This window comes from Zeus faber (assembly GCF_960531495.2).
Source record: "Zeus faber genome assembly, chromosome: 7".
Lineage (NCBI taxonomy): Eukaryota > Metazoa > Chordata > Actinopteri > Zeiformes > Zeidae > Zeus > Zeus faber.
The window spans coordinates 17,460,492-17,481,133 of NC_137203.1; the positions used below are offsets into that span (position 1 = coordinate 17,460,492).

A 20,642-nucleotide genomic window follows, 5' to 3' on the forward strand; every position below is an offset into this window, starting at 1 on the left:
CAGTTCTATTAAAGTAAGGTTTATCTGCTTGGCGAGACATTGCTCACAAGTCAACGCGATGGTTCTGCAAAACAGTGGACGGTACAGATCAGACCGTGGACAAGGTGGCGCTGACGCGGAGAATCAACAGTGAGTGGTTTCCCTCGGAAGCAATTCCAAGCCAAGCTAACGTCAGCTACAAGTAAATGTAGATGTGAAACTTGTGTGGCGTTCCGGAGACGAGTTCCTCTTGTCCCTGTCTCAACCCAGGGACGATGGCTCCGCGCTCAAGAGGCTGGAACGCAGCCAGTTCACCGACGAAATGGACGCCCGCTTCGGGTTCGAGAGGATGAAGGAGCCAGGGGAGAAGACAGGCTGGCTGCTGAACATGCACCCCGTAGGCCCGCTCAAGCATATTCTTCAAGATTCCTTCGGGATTTTAGTGTTTGCGTGCTTATTATGCTTTTTAGGAACCTCTGTGTAACTACAGCTCTCACCGTTTTCACATAATCGCGATTGTTTGACCTAATCGCGATCAATTGGCAAAATCGTCAGATTCGCAGATCACGCTTCCATCCAGATTTTCAAATCGGAATTTTAAGCCAATCTGAGCAATGTTCCAAAGAATTGAATTTAAATTTTGAACATTTTATCAATTGAGGAAAATTAGCTCCTTTTGGTCTGTATGTCCCAATGACTTGTTCAATGCCAATGAATGGCTGTTCTTCATAAAGCGGATGTGTGTGTGTGATTACACTACAACAGTGAAAATTAATTTGATAACCATAATTATTTGTGTGACAATAGTCAACGAAAATGTCTGATGGTGAAAGTGAAACATTTAATGGTAAATGACCCTGGCCTGTTTGCTTTCAGACTGAGATCTTGGATGATGACAAGCGGCTGATCAGTGCTGTGGATTATTATTTTATCCAGGAAGATGGAAGTCGATTTAAGGTGAGAAAGCCAATGCTCAAGAACGTCAGTCGAGTTATTTGTTAGTGTACAATGATGTGGTTATAATAATTGATTGGTTTTATGCAATTGTGTGTTTCACTGACCTAATGTATATTCTTGTTATTTGGGTCGCTTATAGGCAGCACTCCCATTTCAGCCATATTTTTACGTAGCCACTAAAAAGGTAAGTTAAAGTCTCTCATTTGCCCATGCACCTTGTAAAGCTGTTAAATCACATCCCTGGAGAAAACATCTCTTCCTTCCATCCATCCAGAACTGTGAGAGAGAAGTCATCTCATTCTTGTCCAAGAAGTTTCAAGGAAAGGTGTCAAAAGTGGAAATGGTCTCCAAGGAGGACTTGGACCTGGTGAGAATACAAACCAATACATGATAGAAGTTATTGTCTGTTAACCAAGAGATCAGTGATTGTCCGCAATGAAACAAACATGTCAAGAAGACTGCCCTGTTCCTCATAGCCAAACCACCTTGTTGGACTGAAGAGAAATTACATCAAGCTGTCATTCAACACCGTTGATGACCTCATCAAGGTCAAGCGTGAGATTTCTCCCGCTGTGCGAAAGAACAGAGAGAGAGAGCAGTCCAATGATGCCTATACTGCAATGTTATCCAGGTACTTGAATAGGCAAATAGGATACTTATCGTTATACTTTCTATTGTTTATTATCGGGGGTAGGTTCTTGTTTATTTTTATTTTGTTATTAACTGTTTATTTGATCTGGTTGCCTCTCTGTCCATACTTCAGCGCCTTGTCAGGTGGAAATGTGACTGCTGCCGACGAGGACGGAATGTCAAAGAAAATATCCGACCAGTTAGACAACATAGTAGACATGAGAGAGTATGATGTCCCCTACCACATGCGCCTCTCCATTGACCTAAAGATCCACGTGGTAAGCCTCGTGGAGATTATGGTTTGTTTACTTGTTTATAGAATCCTTTCTATTGTCTTAAAGATTGTTTCTTCCTCAGGCTCACTGGTACAACGTTCGATACAGGGGCAGCGCATACCCACCAGAGATTATCAGGAGAGATGATCTGGTGGAGCGACCTGTATGTTCCCTTCATATTCTAGCATAATATTTAGTTTGAATCAAGGTTTTTTTTTGGTGTGTTTTTATATCTCTTCTGTGTTTTCTCGTTTTGTTTCTGTTGTAGGACCCGGTCGTTCTGGCATTTGACATTGAAACAACTAAACTTCCGCTGAAATTCCCAGATGCAGAGACCGATCAGATTATGATGATCTCTTACATGATTGACGGGCAGGTGTGTGTGTGTGTGTGTGTGTGTGTGTGTGTGTGTGTGTGTGTGTGTGTGTGTGTGTGTGTGTGTGTGTGTGTGTGTGTGTGTGTGTGTGTGTGTGTGTGTGTGTGTGTGTGTGTGTGTGTGTGTGTGTGTGTGTGTGTGTGTGTGTGTGTGTTGGTTCCAAGTCACTTGTTATGCAAGTCTAATAAACTTTTTTCTTTTCTTTTCTTCAAGGGCTACCTCATCACAAACAGGGAGATTGTGTCTGAGGACATTGAGGATTTCGAATTCACTCCTAAGCCAGAATATGAAGGACCGTTTACGGTTTTCAATGAGGCTGACGAGGTATGTTTACGCTGTAAATACAAAAAGTTTACTCAAAAAGGTTTTGTTTTTTTTAAGAGCTATCACAGTTTACTTATGTAAGTGTAAAATATGTCACATGGCTTAAACTTTAGGCAGCCCTAATTCAGAGGTGGTTTGATCACGTCCAAGAGACCAGGCCAAACATCTTTGTGACATACAACGGAGACTTCTTTGATTGGTGAGTTTAAATTTTTCGCTACCTATTTTTAAGAATTTCATCATCACATATCGACACTTTCTCAATACCTCTTTCACGTAATATTTATTTCCTTTAAGGCCCTTTGTGGAGACCAGAGCTGCGCACCATGGATTGAATATGTACCGGGAGATCGGCTTCCAGAAGGACAGCCAGGGAGAGTACAAGGCCAGTCAGGCCATCCACATGGACTCCTTCAGGTTTGCTTTTTTCCTCTCTCCCTCAAATAACTGGTGTTGTCCTTATGTGTGCTTTCAACATTGAAATATTTATTTATTTATTTTTATTTTTATTTTATTTTTTTTGTATAAGGTGGGTAAAAAGAGACAGCTACCTTCCAGTTGGAAGCCATAATCTGAAGGCAGCAGCCAAGGCCAAGTTGAGTTATGACCCTGTCGAGCTGGACCCTGAGGAGATGTGCCGCATGGCCACAGAAGAACCGCAGGTACAGTAAAACGTTCCTCTCAAAGAGGGGTGCTGGTGAAATGATTGGATGTTTCAATTTTTTTGACTCCTATTTCTTTGACCATCAACAGACTTTAGCCACCTACTCTGTGTCAGATGCTGTGGCCACATATTACCTCTACATGAAATATGTTCACCCCTTCATCTTTGCCCTGTGCACCATCATCCCCATGGAGCCTGATGAGGTATTTCTTTTAATTTATAAAAATGAAAAAAAAAAAAATGTGATTGAATCTTACACATAGCGACTGGTAATCCCTGAATTTATTTTGTTTGTTTGACTTCATCTGCCTCGGTTGCCAGGTGCTGCGTAAGGGATCCGGGACACTCTGTGAGGCCTTGCTCATGGTGCAGGCCTTCCACGCCAACATCATCTTCCCCAACAAACAGGAGCAGGTCTTCAACAAGCTGACAGATGACGGCCACGTCTTGGACTCTGAGACTTATGTAGGGGGCCACGTGGAGGCCTGGAGTCAGGAGTGTTTCGCAGTGACATCCCCCTGCCGCTTCAAAATGGTACCGTCCTCACAGATCCATTCTCTGCTTGCACTCGGTTGGACCACTTTATGTCTAATTATCGGCCCTTGTGTGACACTAATTTACATTCTGTTTTGACAGAACCCGGCTGCCTTTGACATCCTGCTTCAAAGAGTGGAGAGAACGATGCGTCATGCCATTGAGGAGGAGGAAAAAGATTCCCCTGGAGCAGGTCACAAACTTTAATGAGGTTAGTTACATTCAATTACATTTTTGTTGCACATTCAACATAATATAAGGTGGTGATAGCCACCACAATGTACTGTATGAATCTCTCACAAAGCAGGATTTATTGGGATAAAAATTATATTATTTAGGCAAGCATCTGCTTTTAACAGTTGCTTTATTCCATAAAAGTGATAATTATTTGTACTTAAACTATATAAGGAAGGAAAACTAATAGAATTAACTCTAAGAAATAGTTGAGATATATGTTTTTGTACTATTAATGCCGAAGGAATAGTCATAATTTTTCACCCCCCATAATCAGGTCTGTGAGGAGATCAAGCAGAAACTGCTGTCACTGAAGGAGGTTCCGAATAGGATAGAATGTCCCCTCATCTACCATCTGGACGTTGGCGCTATGTACCCAAACATCATCCTCACCAACCGTCTGCAGGTAAAGGGGTCTAACTGCATCAGGACTCTGGAACGGCTATACCATTGCGAAGTCACTGCCAATGCTTTGCCTTCTCCCTCTGCAGCCGTCTGCCATCGTGAATGAGGCTATATGTGCTGCGTGTGACTTCAACAAGCCCGGCGCCACCTGCCAGAGGAGGATGGCCTGGCAGTGGAGAGGGGAAATAAGTAAGACACCATTGAAGCCTATCCATCCATTTTCTCCACCCGCTTAACCCATTTAGGGTTGCAGGGGCACAGTCCATCCCACCTTACAAGTAAACTCTGGCAGAGTAGTTTAAACATTTTATGTCCTTGTTCAGCCCAAATAAATAAAGAAAACATTGACTTTTGTTAAGTTAAATAACAGTACATCTCCTGGTGGAAAATGGATAATTTCTACTGCTCCCTCTGCAGTGCCGGCCAGTCGCAGTGAGTTCCACCGTATCCAGCAGCAGCTTGAGTCTGAGAAGTTCCCGCCATTCTTCCCAAACGGTCCACCCCGCGCCTTCCACTCTCTGAACCGAGAGGAGCAGGCCAAGCATGAGAAGAAACGCTTGGCCGGTAAGATGCATGGAAATTTTGTTCCGTCTAACGAGGCTCATGCCCTGGAGGAGACACTTCCTGGGGCGTCCTACACCAGGAAACAAATCGTTTTGACTAATCAACTCATTTGGACTCATTTGAATTTTCTTGTTCTCAGACTACTGTAAGAGGGCGTATAAGAAGGTGCATATGACCAGGCTGGAGGAGAGGGTCACCACTATCTGTCAGAGGGAGAACTCTTTCTACGTGGACACTGTGAGAGCCTTCAGGGATCGCAGATATGACTTTAAGGGGTTGCACAAGGTAAAGCAACACTTTATATACTGTAGATTCTTTTATATGCAAACGTATACCTTTCATTAAAAACAAAAGAAAGTTTATTTTTGTTGTTGTGATTGTGAGTTTAATTGGATTTTCAGCTTTTGATAAAATGTATTTCAATCAAATTAATTTTACAAGGGCTAAATTTGATTTAATTTAAAAGCAGATTGCTCGTAGTCTTCCTGTTTTTCAATTTAGTTTTCTTATCAGTGACTTTTATCAATATGTCAATATCAGTATTTGGACAATGCATTTTAGTTGCCATTACACTATTTGTTTTCCACACAATACCGCACCAGGTATGGAAGAAAAAATTGTCAGCAGCTCAAGACAGCGGAGAAGCCAGTGAGGTGAAGCGCTGCAAGAACATGGAAATCCTGTATGAGTCTCTTCAGCTTGCCCACAAGTGTATCCTCAACTCTTTCTACGGCTATGTCATGAGGAAAGGGTACGAGTCAACCACGGTTTAAACATGTGAAGTTTGTTGTAATAGCTTCCAGCCGCAACCACAGAGGAAACCATCCTCTGGCTGTATTAGTGACATTCAGTGTAAATAAAACATTTTATTTCATTTTTCTCTCCATCAGGGCCCGCTGGTACTCCATGGAGATGGCTGGCATAGTGTGCTATACTGGAGCCAACATTATCACTCAGGCCAGAGAGCTCATTGAACAGATAGGGTGAGTTCCGTAATGATTGCAAATGTAATGATTCTGCTGTAAACGTACAGTATCTTGTCTTTTACCCTCTCCAGGTAGGGTTATAAAATATAGGATCAGCTAAAGCTGTGATTCCCAGCCTAGCCCTCGACGATTTGAGGCATATTTTTCCTAATCAAAAATCCACTGTTAGTTGAAATATGAATTGTAACAAAATCCATGACTATATGTATGTAAAATCTTTTAATTGGGTCTCAGGTCTCAGATTGGTTTATGGAGTCTCTGAGGGAGAAAAAGACTGAATCCTTGAGCTAGAGAACGATGTTGGGACCTGTGTGGATTCAATGTTTTGCTCTGTTTATTTCTATTTCCCTCTTTATCGATGACTCAGGAGGCCCCTCGAGTTGGACACTGACGGTATCTGGTGTGTCCTCCCCAACACCTTCCCCGAGAACTTTGTAGTCAAGACCAGCAACGAGAAGAAGCCCAAGGTGACTATCTCCTACCCCGGCGCCATGCTCAACATCATGGTGAAGGAGGGCTTCACCAACGACCAGTACCAGGAGCTGATAGACCCCGCCACCCTCACCTACGAGACCAGGGCGGAGAACAGCATCTTCTTTGAGGTGGATGGCCCCTACCTGGCCATGATCCTGCCTGCCTCTAAAGAGGAAGGGAAGAAGCTGAAGAAGAGGTGGGATGATGTGTCTAACAGTTGCTTGTTCCACTTTCCCACTTTGAAAATATTGTCGGGCCCTTCAGTCAAAATGCACTTGAATTAATAATTATCACTTCTTGTGTTTGGATGGATGGGTTCAGAGAAATAACGGTGTAGATGATGATTTCTTATTCTGTTGTTTAATGACCAGGTACGCTGTGTTCAATGAGGACGGTACACTGGCTGAGCTGAAGGGGTTTGAGGTGAAGAGAAGAGGCGAGCTCCAGCTCATCAAGATCTTCCAGTCCTCTGTGTTTGAGGCTTTCCTCAAGGGCACCAATCTGGAGGAAGTGTACGCCTCCGTCGCCAAAGTGGCTGATTACTGGCTGGATGTTCTCTATAGCAAGGTACAACTAGTAGCTTGTTGTTACAAGTCAGTTACACCAATTGATGTTTTTAATTCATTCATTTATTTACTGTGACCATAGTGTGACATATATACTGGAAAGTTTGCTGGTATTGTGAGAAAAGATCCACAACTGATTCTAATCTTTGGATCTTATCGATGTGTTTTGCATGCGGTTTCCAGGCTGCCAATATGCCGGACGCTGAGCTGTTTGAGCTGATCTCAGAGAACCGCTCCATGTCCAGGAGGTTGGAGGACTATGGAGAGCAGAAATCCACCTCCATCAGCACGGCCAAGAGACTGGCCGAGTTCCTGGGGGACCAGATGGTGAAGGATGCTGGCCTGAGCTGTCGCTACGTCATCTCCCGCAAGCCCGAGGGCTCCCCCGTCACAGAGAGGTAAGGCCCCGATCGTATTTGCCTGGAAAAATCAGAAAACTGTTCAACATTTTGAAAGGCTCTTGCTGATATTGTACTTTAAAGTGTCATTCTTTCCTGGAATTCATGTCAGGAAAGGCGGACCCGCCTCCAAGAATGGAAACGGCTTATTGAGGAGCACATGCATAGCGCAAATACATTTAATGGTTGTTTCTTACAAAGTGCCAGCAAAATAAAATGGGATGAATATCAAACTACAGTTTTATTTATGTATTTATTATTTTATTATTATTCTTTTATTAAAACTATCCTAAAAATTACCACTTTAATGCAGTTCCAAGTTAGGAGAAATGCCAATATTACCGCTGTCCTGGGTTGTAATCGAAGGGAGAGGATGATTGATTTGTTTTCTCTCTGTCAGGGCCATTCCCCTGGCCATATTTCAGTCTGAGCCCAGTGTGAAGAAGCACTTCCTTCGAAAGTGGCTAAAGATGCCAAGCCTCCATGACCTGGACATCCGCTCTGTAAGTCAAAAAGGAGAACTGTGGTTGACTTTCGGTTGTAAACTGAAAACAAATGTTTGACCGGTCATTATAGAGCGCAGTGTTAAGTAGCTCTGGATTAAGTTGATTTGTAAATAGTTGTTTTATTGCCTTACCAGATTCTCGACTGGAGCTACTACATAGAGAGGTTGGGTAGTGCCATTCAGAAAATCATTACCATCCCAGCAGCCCTGCAACAGGTAAAAAATAACTAAGCTTTAATTTGGCTTGCCCAGCCCGGTTTACCAACAGTTAAATGTAACCATGTGATTGTGTTTTGTGTCCATCACAAGGTGAAGAATCCGGTGCCAAGAGTGCGGCACCCCGACTGGCTCCACAAGAAACTGCTGGAGAAAAATGACATCTACAAGCAGAAGAAGATCAGTGAGCTGTTCACCAGCGAGGGCAAGAGACAGGCAGGTCCACACACCCACCCTGACTGGAAACGTTCACAGCACCCAGACGGAGTTACAGTTCAGCTTAGTTGTTGAAAAGTACATATTTTTCATAACGTTTACTCTGGCTCAACTTTGGATCATCCCAGCTTACTACGCCACATTTAGTGTCTAATTCACAATAAATGGGATGGACAGATGCTGACCGACACACCGACGGTACTCAGACTCTGCCTTTTCGTTCCAGGTCGCCCATCAGACTCTTGAGGACCGCCCGACTGCGGACATTGAGGATTTTGGGATGCCGGCAAAGAACCTGCAGCCGGCCGTCCTGATCAGCACCAAGCGGAAGCGAGCGTCCCAGGGTGAAGAGAGCCAGGTGGAGTCGCAGGACATGGAGCTCACACAGTCCTGGAGAGAGATTCTGGGACCGCCACCCCCGATGGGAACCACACGGGTAGGAAGGCAGCTGCTGCCCCAAACCCCTACCACTTGTTTAAATGAAGAGATCTTTAGTGCGTCGAGGAGAATGTTGGGATGGTTTTAAAATCACCTTTTCAGTGCATACATTTGGGTCTCTGGTGGACCTACAAACACGCAAACTGCAATATAAAACAACTGCAATATAAAACAAGAACTCAAAAATCCAATTATCTGAATTTAAGCCCTAAAATGACTTGAATACGATTTTGACAGGTCTAAAAAACTGACTGGATTATGAAGTTCAGGGATACAAACAACTCTTTTCACGCGACCCATTTTAGCATGTTTTTTTACATTATTATTATTATTATTATTATTTTTTTTTTTTAATCAATCAGAGAATGACGCCATCCGTGATCCTTTAACTAGTGGACTCATTCTCTGGTATTATGTACGCGGACACGGCTTTCCGGTTGAAAGCACTCCATTGCAGGAAATGATGCTGCGTTCACGGGAACTCTGAAAACTGTAATTCATGTTGGTAGTCACCCCCCCACGCCTGTTACCACCACAAGTATTTCAGACCTGTGGGACTCTTTTAGACTTTTCTTTTATTTCCCAGTTTGGATGTCAAATGGGTCTTAAATTGCATTCATAATAGTCTTAAATAGTTATTAAAAAGTCTTCAATTTAACTTGTTGAAACCTGTAGAAACCCTGTTGATCTTAGGGTTAGGGTAAGTAAATGAATGTTGTTGTTGTTGTTGTTGTTGTTGTTGTTGTTGTTGTTGTTGATGATAATAATGATAATAATAAACCATAGCTTCTAAAATATTTGCTTGATTCCCACAAGTGAGAACTGAATTTCTTATTTCTCCCCTCAAATTTTCTCAGGAGTAGATTAAGGTGGGCTGCTAGGGGGAAACAAGTGAATGTTTATGTACTTCATGCAGTTCTATTCATGTTCAAACCCCATTGGCTCACACAGAACTAGTGGCCTCAGGAGGGAGGCGACACACACTGAAACAGAGTAACAGGAACAGGAGGGGTTTCAAGGCATGTTAGAATGGCTAGAATGCATAGCCTGAGAGGTATTTTTAGTATAAAACTTGTTTTTTAAGACATGTTTTGGGGACTGCGCAATTTTATTTTATTTTTTAAGAAGCCTGTGTTCTCAGCAGGCTGGACATACAGCAAAGGGGAGATAGATAGATAGATATATAATTTTTTTTATTATTATTTTTTTTTTTTTTTTAATGTTTTGCTTAAAACTTGAACTGTCTGTCTTGCAGGAGTTGCGCCTGGTGTGGCTGCGCTACCACAAGAAGAAGTGGGAGCTGCAGCTGAAGCAGAGAAAGGAGCGGAAGAAGAGGAGGCGGTTGATCGACGGGGAGGCGCAGCCTGTGGGAGGTGGAGTGATCAGAGACTGCCCCACCACGGGCCTGGGAAGCTTCCTCCGCAAGACTGCACGCAGCATCCTGGATATGCCCTGGCAGATCGTACAGGTGGGTGTCTAAAACGCTCTAAATGTACAGTGATTCAGGAAGTGGATAAGATTCTCTAATTAGACATTGATTGCAATTTCATGAAATTAAAATATCATAATCAACTATTTTGTACTGTTATGAGATTATTTCTCATCATGGGGTGTCTGAACTATTTCAGATATATTTAAACTGGAGTTTTGGTATCATATTGCACTTAATGTTGCCATATTGTTCTATTTGATAAACCTTAACTAGATTATTTTACATGTCATTTTAAATATCTAAGCAAGTAATGGGATGGATATCGATACTGTATATTGGAAAGCATTTCCTGTTTTGCTTCCCTGTAGATCGCGGAGACGAGCCACCCTGGTCTGTACAAGCTGTGGGCTGTGATCGGAAGTGACCTTCACTGCATGAAGCTCAACATCCCTCGGGTCTTCTACGTCAACCAGAAAGTCCCCAAGCAGGAGGAGGGAGCCACGTACAGAAAGGTCCGCTGTCTTTTAATGGTATTTAAGGGTATAGCATTTGAAAGCATGCTCCGCAGTACATGTGACGCACAGTTCAATGTTTTGGCTTCAGGTGAACCGACTGCTGCCTCGCTCCAACATGGCGTACTACCTGTATGAGTATTCTGTGCCCGAGGACATGTATCAGGAGCACATCAATGAAATCAACGCTGACCTCTCCGCTCCAGACATCGAGGGGGTCTATGAAACACAGGTACGTGACCTGGTGGAACACTGGGGCCTTCATGATGCACCCATGCTCCTTTTTCACTGTACCCATTCAGAGTCCCAAACTCTCTAATCAGCCAACATGGAGTAGCGACCTAATCCATCACTGTTGTTGAGCAGCATGGACACAGAGAACATAAACATTGCAGCATCTGCAAAACCACAATCGTATGCCGTCAGTTAGGCATGATCAGCATATTTTCGTGTTTGATCTTTGATGGTTGATTCCAGGGTGTATAACTGCAGCGTGGCTGGTAGATTTGGGAGGCTCATCTGGCACAGGAGCATATGCCGCTCTGTTTGCATTTTCTCAATCTTGCGTAGATGTTGGTTTGACAGGGGTCTCGCTACACAAGAGGCAATTTTGTTATTGCGTTTTTGGTTGTTTTTTTTCATTGTAGGGCCACATGACTTGTGCTGTGTCGCTGCCAGAAAAGGAGATATCTGGTCCTAAAAAAGACGATATTTCAGTGAGAAGCAGTGGCATAATTAGACAGGCGCATTGCACGGCTGGCTGGTGTTGGAGCAGTCAACTCTACACCATCTATGTCTTATGTTTGATTTGTATCATATGCATCCTTTTAATATTGATTTTTTTTTTTTTCCTCCAACGTCAAAATCTTTTAGTGGTGAAGGTTGCTAAAATATTTGACATACAAGTTATTCACTTACACTATCGGGGCTGCTGATCTGATATAGGTCCCTCTGTGTTTGATCAAATGCACCATGCGCGCAGCAGATTGTTGACGTGGTGTCCTGCTTTCTCCAGGTTCCCCTGCTGTTCCGTGCGCTGGTGCAGCTGGGCTGCATGTGCATGGTCAACAAGCAGGCAGTGAGGGATCTGGCCGGCAGGGAAGCTGATACCTTTGAGCTGGAGAATCTGGAAATGAGGTCCCTGGCCCAGTTCAGTTACCTGGAACCTGGTACAGACTTTCTCATACTCGGGGGGGAAGAAATCCTCTTAAAATATCAAAATAATGAATATAATTATATGAATGTTTTGTGCATATTTTGTCCAAAAGTTGAAAATAATTGCGGTGAACTAAGTTATACTGCATATGACTTTTTATTGTATTTTGTATATTGTATGATTCATTTGATTCTAACATTTTCTGCCACTTTCTGCTGTGTGTCCCTCCCTGGGTTTTCTTTTCTGTAGGGAGCGTTCGCCACATCTACCTGTACCACCACAGCCAGGGACACAAGGCTCTGTTCGGCCTCTTCATACCTTCGCAACGCAAGGCCAGCATCTTCGTCCTGGACACGGTGAGAACAACACAGCGCTTCGTTTACATGTCGACAAACAGACAAAACAAAACACCAAGAGATGGTGTTTTGTTTTGTCTGTTTATTGTGTGCTAAGGCGTTCCAGTTTTTCAAAGTGTATGATTGATGCGAAGCAGGTAACATTTATCCTCAGAAATGTTTTTTTTGCTGGCCTGGGCCTCTTGATAGGGAAGTCAGTGTCGGCTCAGTTGCAAAATTCAGTCACAATTTCCTATGCTTGATGTGCCAACCCCAGCTAGAGCTGTTATTATTTCATAATTGCCCGATCGCCATCATTTTGTAAAATTGTTAGAGGTAATTATTGTATCAGAATTAATAGTCAACCAAAATTCCATGATCGTGAAAATACAGCAAATTATCATCATCATCTTTGTTCTTTATTACACCACCCAAAGGTGCGAAGCAACCAGATGCCCAACCTGAGCAGCCTGTACGGGGCTGAACGCACAGCCCTCCTGGAGAAGACCACCGAGGATCTCCTGCCTCCGGAGAAACACAACTTTGATGTCCGAGCTGAGAACGACAGCAAGGCGATTCACCGTGCACTGCAACGCATTCTGCTGAACTACAAGGTAAAAGGGAAATAAGTCTTTATTTATTAATTTATTTATTTCTGTTCTTTGTGTCTTGCGATATGTAAACTTTTTTTTTTTTTTTTCCCTCTCCCCCTTCAACCAGGAGGAACGTCGGGGCCCAACCCTGATCGCAGTGCAGTCCAACTGGGAGCTGCGGCGGCTCGCTGTGGGGATGCCGGTGCTGGAGGAGTTCCCGGTGGTTCCCGTGCATGTGGTGGATGAGATCAGCTACAACGTGCTTGACTGGCAGCGTCACGGCGCCCGCCGCATGATACGCCACTATCTTAACCTGGACAGCTGCCTGTCCCAAGCGTTCGACATGGCCAGGTGGGGGCACTATGCTGCTGATGCTGCTGCACTAGGGGAGTTATACCCAGTTCAAGTTCAAGTTCAAGAGATTATTTGTCACATACATATACATACGTTCATACATATATGCAGTGTTAGTAAGACGATAACCAACTGATAATAGTGGCAATGGTGGACAGCCACTTCACTACAATAATGACTATTTCCAAGTCTCTATTGTGCATGAACTACAAAAATAGTACATACAAGTACATAAACTAATTTAGGAACACATGGTGGGCTCTGACGCACCGGTATCTAGCGTGACTCAAATGTTTTACATTTTATTTCTTTAAATGATTGTTTCAAATCTTTGTTTCAAAAGATGCTACATTAATCCACTGGTGAGAATTTACCTTCAATTTGCACTATATTATATTGTGGTATTGCAGTATTAAATTTTTTTTTTTTTGTGTCAATTAATCACAACCCAACCCCACTATCGCACATGCTAGTTGCTTAAAAATCTTTGTTCCAAACCAAAATCAATGTAATCAGTGTCAAGATGTCTTTTTTCTGTTGTTGTCCTCCTTACCATGCCCTCCTCCCTGTGCTCAGGTATTACCACCTGCCGGTGGGGAACCTCCCTCAGGATGTGTCCATCTTCGGCTCAGACCTGTTCCTGGCCAGACACCTCCGGAAGCACAACCACTTGCTGTGGCTCTCGCCCACTGCCAGGCCCGACCTGGGGGGCAAGGAGGCGGATGACAGCCGCCTGGTCATGGAAAGTGACGACCGGGCTTCTGTGGAGATAAACATGCCGGGGTGCTACTCTACAGGTTTGATCATTTATTCACGTGTTGAAGCGTAGATTTATGACAGATGGACTTGTGTTATAAAACGCAATGCATTAACAGTAATTATGTGTTATTTCTTTTTTTAGTGTGTGTGGAGCTTGACCTGCAGAGTTTGGCGGTGAACACCATCCTGCAGTCGCAGCATGTAAACGACATGGAAGGTGGAGCCAGTCTGGGCGTGAGCTTCGACGTGATCCAGCAGGCATCTTTGGAGGACATGATGTCAGGGAACCAGGGTGCGAGCTCTCTGGCCAGCTACGACGAGACGGCCTTGTGCTCCAACACCTTCAGGTATACTGTTCAAGCAATCGATAAAATTTGTATATGCATATTGCATGGCTTTCTTATAGCATCGGTTCTCTCATTAGATTATTAATTAATTTAACTGGGCCCCGTGTATTGCTGCCTTTTTACACTTTAGCTTTTTGTTACATCCTCACTAATGTAAGAGACTAGAAACAGCACCACTTATTTTCCCCCGCCACAAGTCAATGCAGCCTACTGTAGCAAACATTACACTATGGAAATACGGCAGTAAATGCGAAAAGTAGTTCTAAATTCAATGTGATATTCAAATGTTTTTATTTTTATATTGTGTCTGTCTGTCTGTCTGTCTTCAGGATCCTGAAGAGCATGGTGGTGGGCTGGGTCAGGGAGATCACTCAATATCACAACGTGTACGCAGACAACCAGGTGATGCACTTCTACCGCTGGCTGCGCTCGCCCAGCTCGCTGCTCCACGACCCGGCGCTGCACCGCACCCTGCACAACATGATGAAGAAAGTCTTCCTGCAGTGAGTGTCTATACCACCTCCCCTCAGACCAAAAACATTCAGCACACTATTTCACTGTGCTCTGCAACCAACGTTGAGTCCGTTCACATTAGCCGAACACCGCAGGACTGTCCCATATGGACAGCATTTGCACCAGACCATAATTACCACTTTAGAATGATGGGGATACGGCCATTAGTCATGGCAAGAAGCTGCATCATTTCCTTTCTTTCAAACCAGATTTTTCCTGTTTGTTTGTTTGTTTATTTATTTTACTTTTATAAATTGCACCGGGTTCGTTGGGTCTTTGGACAAGGGTGGCCAATAAGATACATGCTGATATGCTGCTATCTTATGAATGTACAGTACCCTCGACTTACAACTACATCTACTTACGACGTATCCAAGATACGAGTAGCGATAGTCGGGAAAATTTGTATCGACTTGCGACCGACTTCTCCAAGATACGACCATGGAAATTTGCAGTTGGCGCATCGGCAGCCAGTCAGCAGTCAGTCAGCAGTCAGTCAGTGGGCGACCTACATCGTGTGTGCACGTAGTTCGTGGCTTATCGATATTTTTTTCATATTTACTGTGTTTGTGCCGTGTATTTTGTTTATTTTCACCCTTCATAATTTCATAATTTATATGGGAAAAATTGCTTCGACATACAACATACAACGTTTTTATAGAACGAATTACAGTCGTAAGTCGAGGTACCACTGTAATCGATTTTCCCATGAATTGTCATTTCACCTGCCAGGCTGGTGGCGGAGTTCAAGCGTCTTGGCTCCACAATGGTGTACGGGAACTTCAACAGGATCATCCTGTGCACCAAAAAACGAAGGATAGATGACGCCATCGGCTATGTGGAATACATCACCAACAGGTTGGTAAGAGGGCTTTACCAGCTGGGTATTAAATAGTAAATATTTACAGTTGTTTTACATGTTTACAACTGCCCCAAGTCATTTAGAAATACTTTAAATGCGTCCAGTCAGACCAGTTCCGAAGAATCTGGTTATTTTCCAACTGATTCCAAGCAGAGGGAGCAGCATACTTAAATGCCCTTTTTCCAATGAGTACAGACTTCAGGGACAGACAAGAATAAGTCCTGGGAGTGAAGACAGTATTTTCCCCATACTTTCTGACGGATGTAGATCCGTAGGTAAGATGGAAGCAGGCCAAGAATAGCCTTGTAACTAAAAACATTCCAATGATTAAGTCTCCGGGTGGAAGAGGCAGACCATCCAACCCGGGCATTTAAAGAGCAGTGGTGAGTAAGGGCTTTAAAATTAGTAATAAACCTCAGTGCTCTATGGTTGACATGATCTAGCGTGTGTAGGCATTGTAAAGATACATGCATGATATAACGACGCCATAGTCCAGCACAGACTAAGGGTGGCAGCAAAAAGTTTACTTCTGGCCTCGGAGGAAAATAAAAACACAATTCTGAAAAATATGATAGAATGGTTTCAATGTTAGAGGGGAAAAAAAAAAATATTTTTGCTTGCAAAAGCTTTATTTGGTTTGAAACCAAAACGTTGATCAATCAGTTGACCTCAAATGAATTCAGTGTCACTGGAGTGAGCCAATAAAAATCCACCGGACCCATCCCAAGGGCAGGGGCGCAGGTGGTGCTAAAGAGACAGAACGGAACACTCTACAGTGATGGAGAACGTCTTGAGCGGGGAATGTCGTTTATCCAAAATAACGGCAGACCCCACTCTCTGTCGTCCTACTTAAATGTTTCCTCCACTTCCTTCCAGCATTCATTCCAGGGAAATCTTCCACTCGTTGTCCATCTCCTTCTCCCGCTGCTGGGAGTTCCTGCTGTGGATGGACCCGGCCAACTGCGGCGGGGTGAAAGGCAAACTGCCCTCCACCCTCCTCTACGGAGAGGTACTCCAAACTGCTCTCTCACCTGGCTGCGACATGTTTACACCCAGGCTGCTTTTCTAGCTGACCCCCACCCTCCACCCCCTTCTGCTTGTTAGGATGGAGCCAAGAAGAAGAAAAGCCGAGACGAGGAGGGAGAAGACGGCAGTGAGGAGGAGGAAGAGGAGGAAGAAGAGGACCAAAACGGAGAGCCGGACGACGTGGAGGAGCTGATTGAGAGCAACTGGAACATCATGCAGTATTTGCCCCAAACAGCCTCTTGCCAAAAATACTTCCTCATGATCGTCTCTGGTAAATGGAATACGTTGTCCTGACTCATCAAACACTCGCAGGCTGTTTTCATGGCTTCCCTGTGCTCCTGTTTTCCATTTTTTTTGTGTGTTTTTCTTTAAAAGGAAGAACTGATATTGGTGTTGAATATCTGTATGAAACTAAGCTAAAACAGTGTGTTGGTGAGAAAATATCCCCAATGCAGAAATGGGACACGGTCAGATGTTAAAGAAAGCGCATTTGATTTTCTGCTTTCTTGACACATGGAAAAAATAATTTTGATTGTTTTAATAGAAACAAATGTTTTTTTTTATGTCAAGCTTTTTGTTCTAAGGACCCTGAAGTCGTGTTCAAGTCTAGACAAGTGGTTCTCAACACGGGGTCAGGGGTCCATGGTTAAACTTCACCATTATTAACTTATAAGACATTATAATCATTAGAGAATGTACAATGCTCTTACAGTTACTTTCTTTATCTATTCCCAAAGTACAAATCAGTCACGCTTAACATTTTCATATTTTTTTGTCAACCCCCCTCCCTTTCCCCTCCACCTGCAGCCTACATCGCAGCTGTCTACCACAGCATGAAGGAGGAGCTGAGGCGTAACGCCCCCGGAGCGACTCCCATCAAGCGGCGTGGAGGCAGCCAAGCGTCCCAGCAGGCTGCCGTCGACATGAGTGCCCTGCCTGGTAAGTTACTGTCGGTGCAGACTGGTTCAGTTTACTAAAGATATCCCCCGTGTTTGTTGGGAGCTCCCCATTAGCCTCCGCCGTAAGTGCCGCCAGTCCATTTCATATACCCTTTAAGTTATTTCTTGAAGAGAGTGGGGAACCCTGATTTTCAATGCTGTGACGCTCTGCCCCACAGGTATGATCTCCTTCTCCCAGGAGTACGTGTCCAGCGAGCTGACGCAGAACTTTTTCACCATCACACAGAAGATCCAGAAGAAGGTCACCGGGACCAGGAGCGTGACGCAGCCGTCGGAAATGTTCCCCGTCCTGCCCGGGTCCCACCTGCCGCTCAGCAACCCAGCGCTGGAGTTTATCAAATACGTCTGCCAGGTACGCCGGGGTATTTGTCCACCACCGCGTTAACAGTGTTGTTTTCATTTTTGGGGGTTCTTCTGTGCTCTTTGTCGCTATTGCTTTTATTGTGTTAAAATAAAAATTAAAAATTAAAACATATCAGTTTGACATATCTGCATACATTTCAAATTTTCAGTCTTTTTTGACGGCATGAAACACGCCCCCGTCCATGAAACATTCATTGCTCTAACAGAGTTATGTTTAAATGTTATTGCCCAAATTTTTCTGTTGCTGGAAAAAAATGTTTCTATGACCTTTTCGGAAAATTAGCTAAACACAGATTTTAGGTTGTTGTTTTGTTAAAAAAAATAATAATAATAAATAAACGGTTTTGAAATTGTTGTTACACTGACTATCTGTCTGTGTGATCATTTGGGGTTTATTTTTCTTTCTTTATTTTTGGGTTTCAATTGACTATTTGCTATTTGATTTGAAACATTTCCATCATGTTTATATTAAATGCCTTTTAACTTTTACCACCAAATCATCCCCTCCTCTCTCTCTGCAGGTCCTTTCGCTGGATGTCAACATAACCAACCAGGTGAACAAGCTGAAGAGGGACCTGCTGCGTCTGGTGGATGTGGGAGAGTTCTCAGAAGAAGCTCAGTTCTGTGACCCCTGCAACTCCTACATCCTGCCAGAGGTCATCTGCCACCACTGCAACTTCTGCCGGGACCTGGACCTCTGCAAGGACCCGTCCGTGGCCCAGGTCAGAGTCTCCAGGGAGCAGAGCATATCAAGAGATTTAGTGGACTCTTCTAATGAATGCCTCTTCCTCATTCGTTATAATAATACTTCCATTACTAATGATTTTTTCTCAAATATCTATATTGTATCTTAAATATATATTTTTAAGATATATCGGTATATCAAGCGTGATTTTTGATTTTGTCAATATCGCTCAGTCCTATACTGTATATTCAGGGTTCTTACCAGGTCCTTGAGGTGCTTGAAGTGCTTGAATTTTGTCCTCTGAAATTGATGTGCTGGAATACCTTGAAAATAACCCCTTTTTTTTTTTTTTTTTTTATTGAAACTATAACGTAATTTTTTTTGTAAAGTGTGTGGGTAGGTGAAATAGCGATTTAAAAAAGTATTTGAAAGTCCTTGAATTTAATTTCGTAATTCCAGAATGAACCCTGTATATTTCTTTGATGCTGTCTTTTTATTATTATTATTATTATTATTATTATTATTATTTTTTTTTTTTATTATTATTATTTTTTTTGTTTGTTTTTTTATGTTCTCACAATATAACCCCAGTTTTTTTTTGTTTTGTTTTTTTTTCTCTCGCTGCTCAGGATGGCTCCGTCTTGCCCCAGTGGTTCTGCTCTAACTGCCAGGCCCAGTATGAGACAGAGTTTATCGAGATAGCGCTGGTAGAAGCCCTGCAGAAGAAACTGATGAGCTTCACTCTCCAGGACCTGGTGGGTTAAAACACTCTGATTCCTCACTAAATGCATTTGCAGAAAAAAATAAAACAATAAATACAGCAACTATACCACAGAGGGCTTTTTATTGAGTCTCTGGCCACAATGTTGGTGAAATAAGAGCCTTGGCGGCTATTAAAAGGACAGCATGGATGGAACATATCCTTTGTTGATCAGATGAGTGGTGTTATGGCCTGGTTGTCACATTTAGTTTTTCATTTCTCTTCCTACATGGGCCTTATCCGAGGTAATTCATTTGTGTGTGGTTGTTGCAGGTGTGTATTAAGTGTAAAGGAGTGAAAGAAGCAAACATGCCGCTCTACTGCAACTGTGCCGGAAGCTTTGATCTCACTTTTTCAGCCAAGGTGTGTGAACTGCACTCATCAAAATGATTGTATTGATCGTATTGATTTTTCCGTAAGGCAAGTAAAGATTTTTCTTCTTCTTCTTTTTTTCGTTCACAGAGCTTCTCCGAGCAGGTGAAAGTGTTCCAGAACATTGCGTCTCACTACAAAATGAACTTTCTGGAAGAGACCATCGAATGGCTGCTGGTGATGAGCCCACAGATCAGCTTGAGCGCTCACTGAGACACAAAGACCTGACGCTTGCTGAAGTTCAACTCAACTGTTGCTCTGTTCAGCAGTGAGCATGGTGCATGGAGCCGTTATTAAGCCTTCCTCTGCTTCTGCTTTTCCTAATGGCTTGTCCACACCCGCTGTTGAACCAAATTGGGACACTTCTGAGTCACCCCTTATCTTGGTTTGTGGGTTGTATATATTTGTATTTCTGACTTTTAGGATGATGTTTTTATCTTCTTTTGCAGATGGTTCATAAATATTTTTGATGATGTCTGTGGGTTCACAAATGTTTTCGTGTTCACCTTGTTAATATGTCATACTATACTATCCTGACTAGAGATGCACATCCAGCTATCATCTCTAATATGCTGGTGTTGTATTCATGTAAAATTCCACTTAAGGCCTTAATGTTATAGCTGTTACTTCTCACAAACGTCAATTTTATTTTTTTTATACAAGCTTTAATCGTTTTCTGAATGAATCTATTTATTGTGATTAAAGGTGAAGAATAAGTTTTCTGAGTGGCCCCAGATTGTGCATTTATCGGCTTCAAAGGAAATGATCTCTTGGACCTTGTTTCACAGTAACGCAATTGTGCCACGGATGATTCACTTATCCCCTGTCGGCGGGATCTTCCAGACTAGTAATTGCATTTCGGTCCCCGGAATG

At 43.2% G+C, this 20,642-nt stretch overlaps 1 protein-coding gene across 1 annotated transcript; it reads left to right on the plus strand.

Moving 5' to 3' along the window:
• Window positions 1-58: 58 nt before the first annotated feature.
• Window positions 59-20,404, plus strand: pole (polymerase (DNA directed), epsilon; the record flags this gene model as incomplete). Its single annotated transcript, XM_080003841.1, is given in 51 exon segments — window positions 59-129; window positions 250-376; window positions 856-936; window positions 1,076-1,120; window positions 1,211-1,303; window positions 1,413-1,567; window positions 1,700-1,844; window positions 1,924-2,004; window positions 2,110-2,217; window positions 2,431-2,541; window positions 2,655-2,740; window positions 2,839-2,958; window positions 3,071-3,203; window positions 3,295-3,408; window positions 3,527-3,686; window positions 3,689-3,720; window positions 3,722-3,739; window positions 3,842-3,913; window positions 3,915-3,950; window positions 4,251-4,379; window positions 4,465-4,567; window positions 4,796-4,942; window positions 5,082-5,227; window positions 5,545-5,693; window positions 5,833-5,925; window positions 6,296-6,598; window positions 6,774-6,969; window positions 7,152-7,366; window positions 7,767-7,869; window positions 8,007-8,087; window positions 8,181-8,303; window positions 8,530-8,739; window positions 9,997-10,209; window positions 10,542-10,685; window positions 10,777-10,917; window positions 11,701-11,854; window positions 12,091-12,197; window positions 12,614-12,790; window positions 12,897-13,120; window positions 13,700-13,920; window positions 14,025-14,229; window positions 14,559-14,732; window positions 15,475-15,600; window positions 16,481-16,613; window positions 16,709-16,901; window positions 17,438-17,569; window positions 17,748-17,941; window positions 18,474-18,674; window positions 19,267-19,392; window positions 19,671-19,760; window positions 19,860-20,404. Coding segments are annotated over 51 exon segments (6,864 nt in total). The 3' UTR covers window positions 19,983-20,404.
• Window positions 20,405-20,642: the final 238 nt, after the last annotated feature.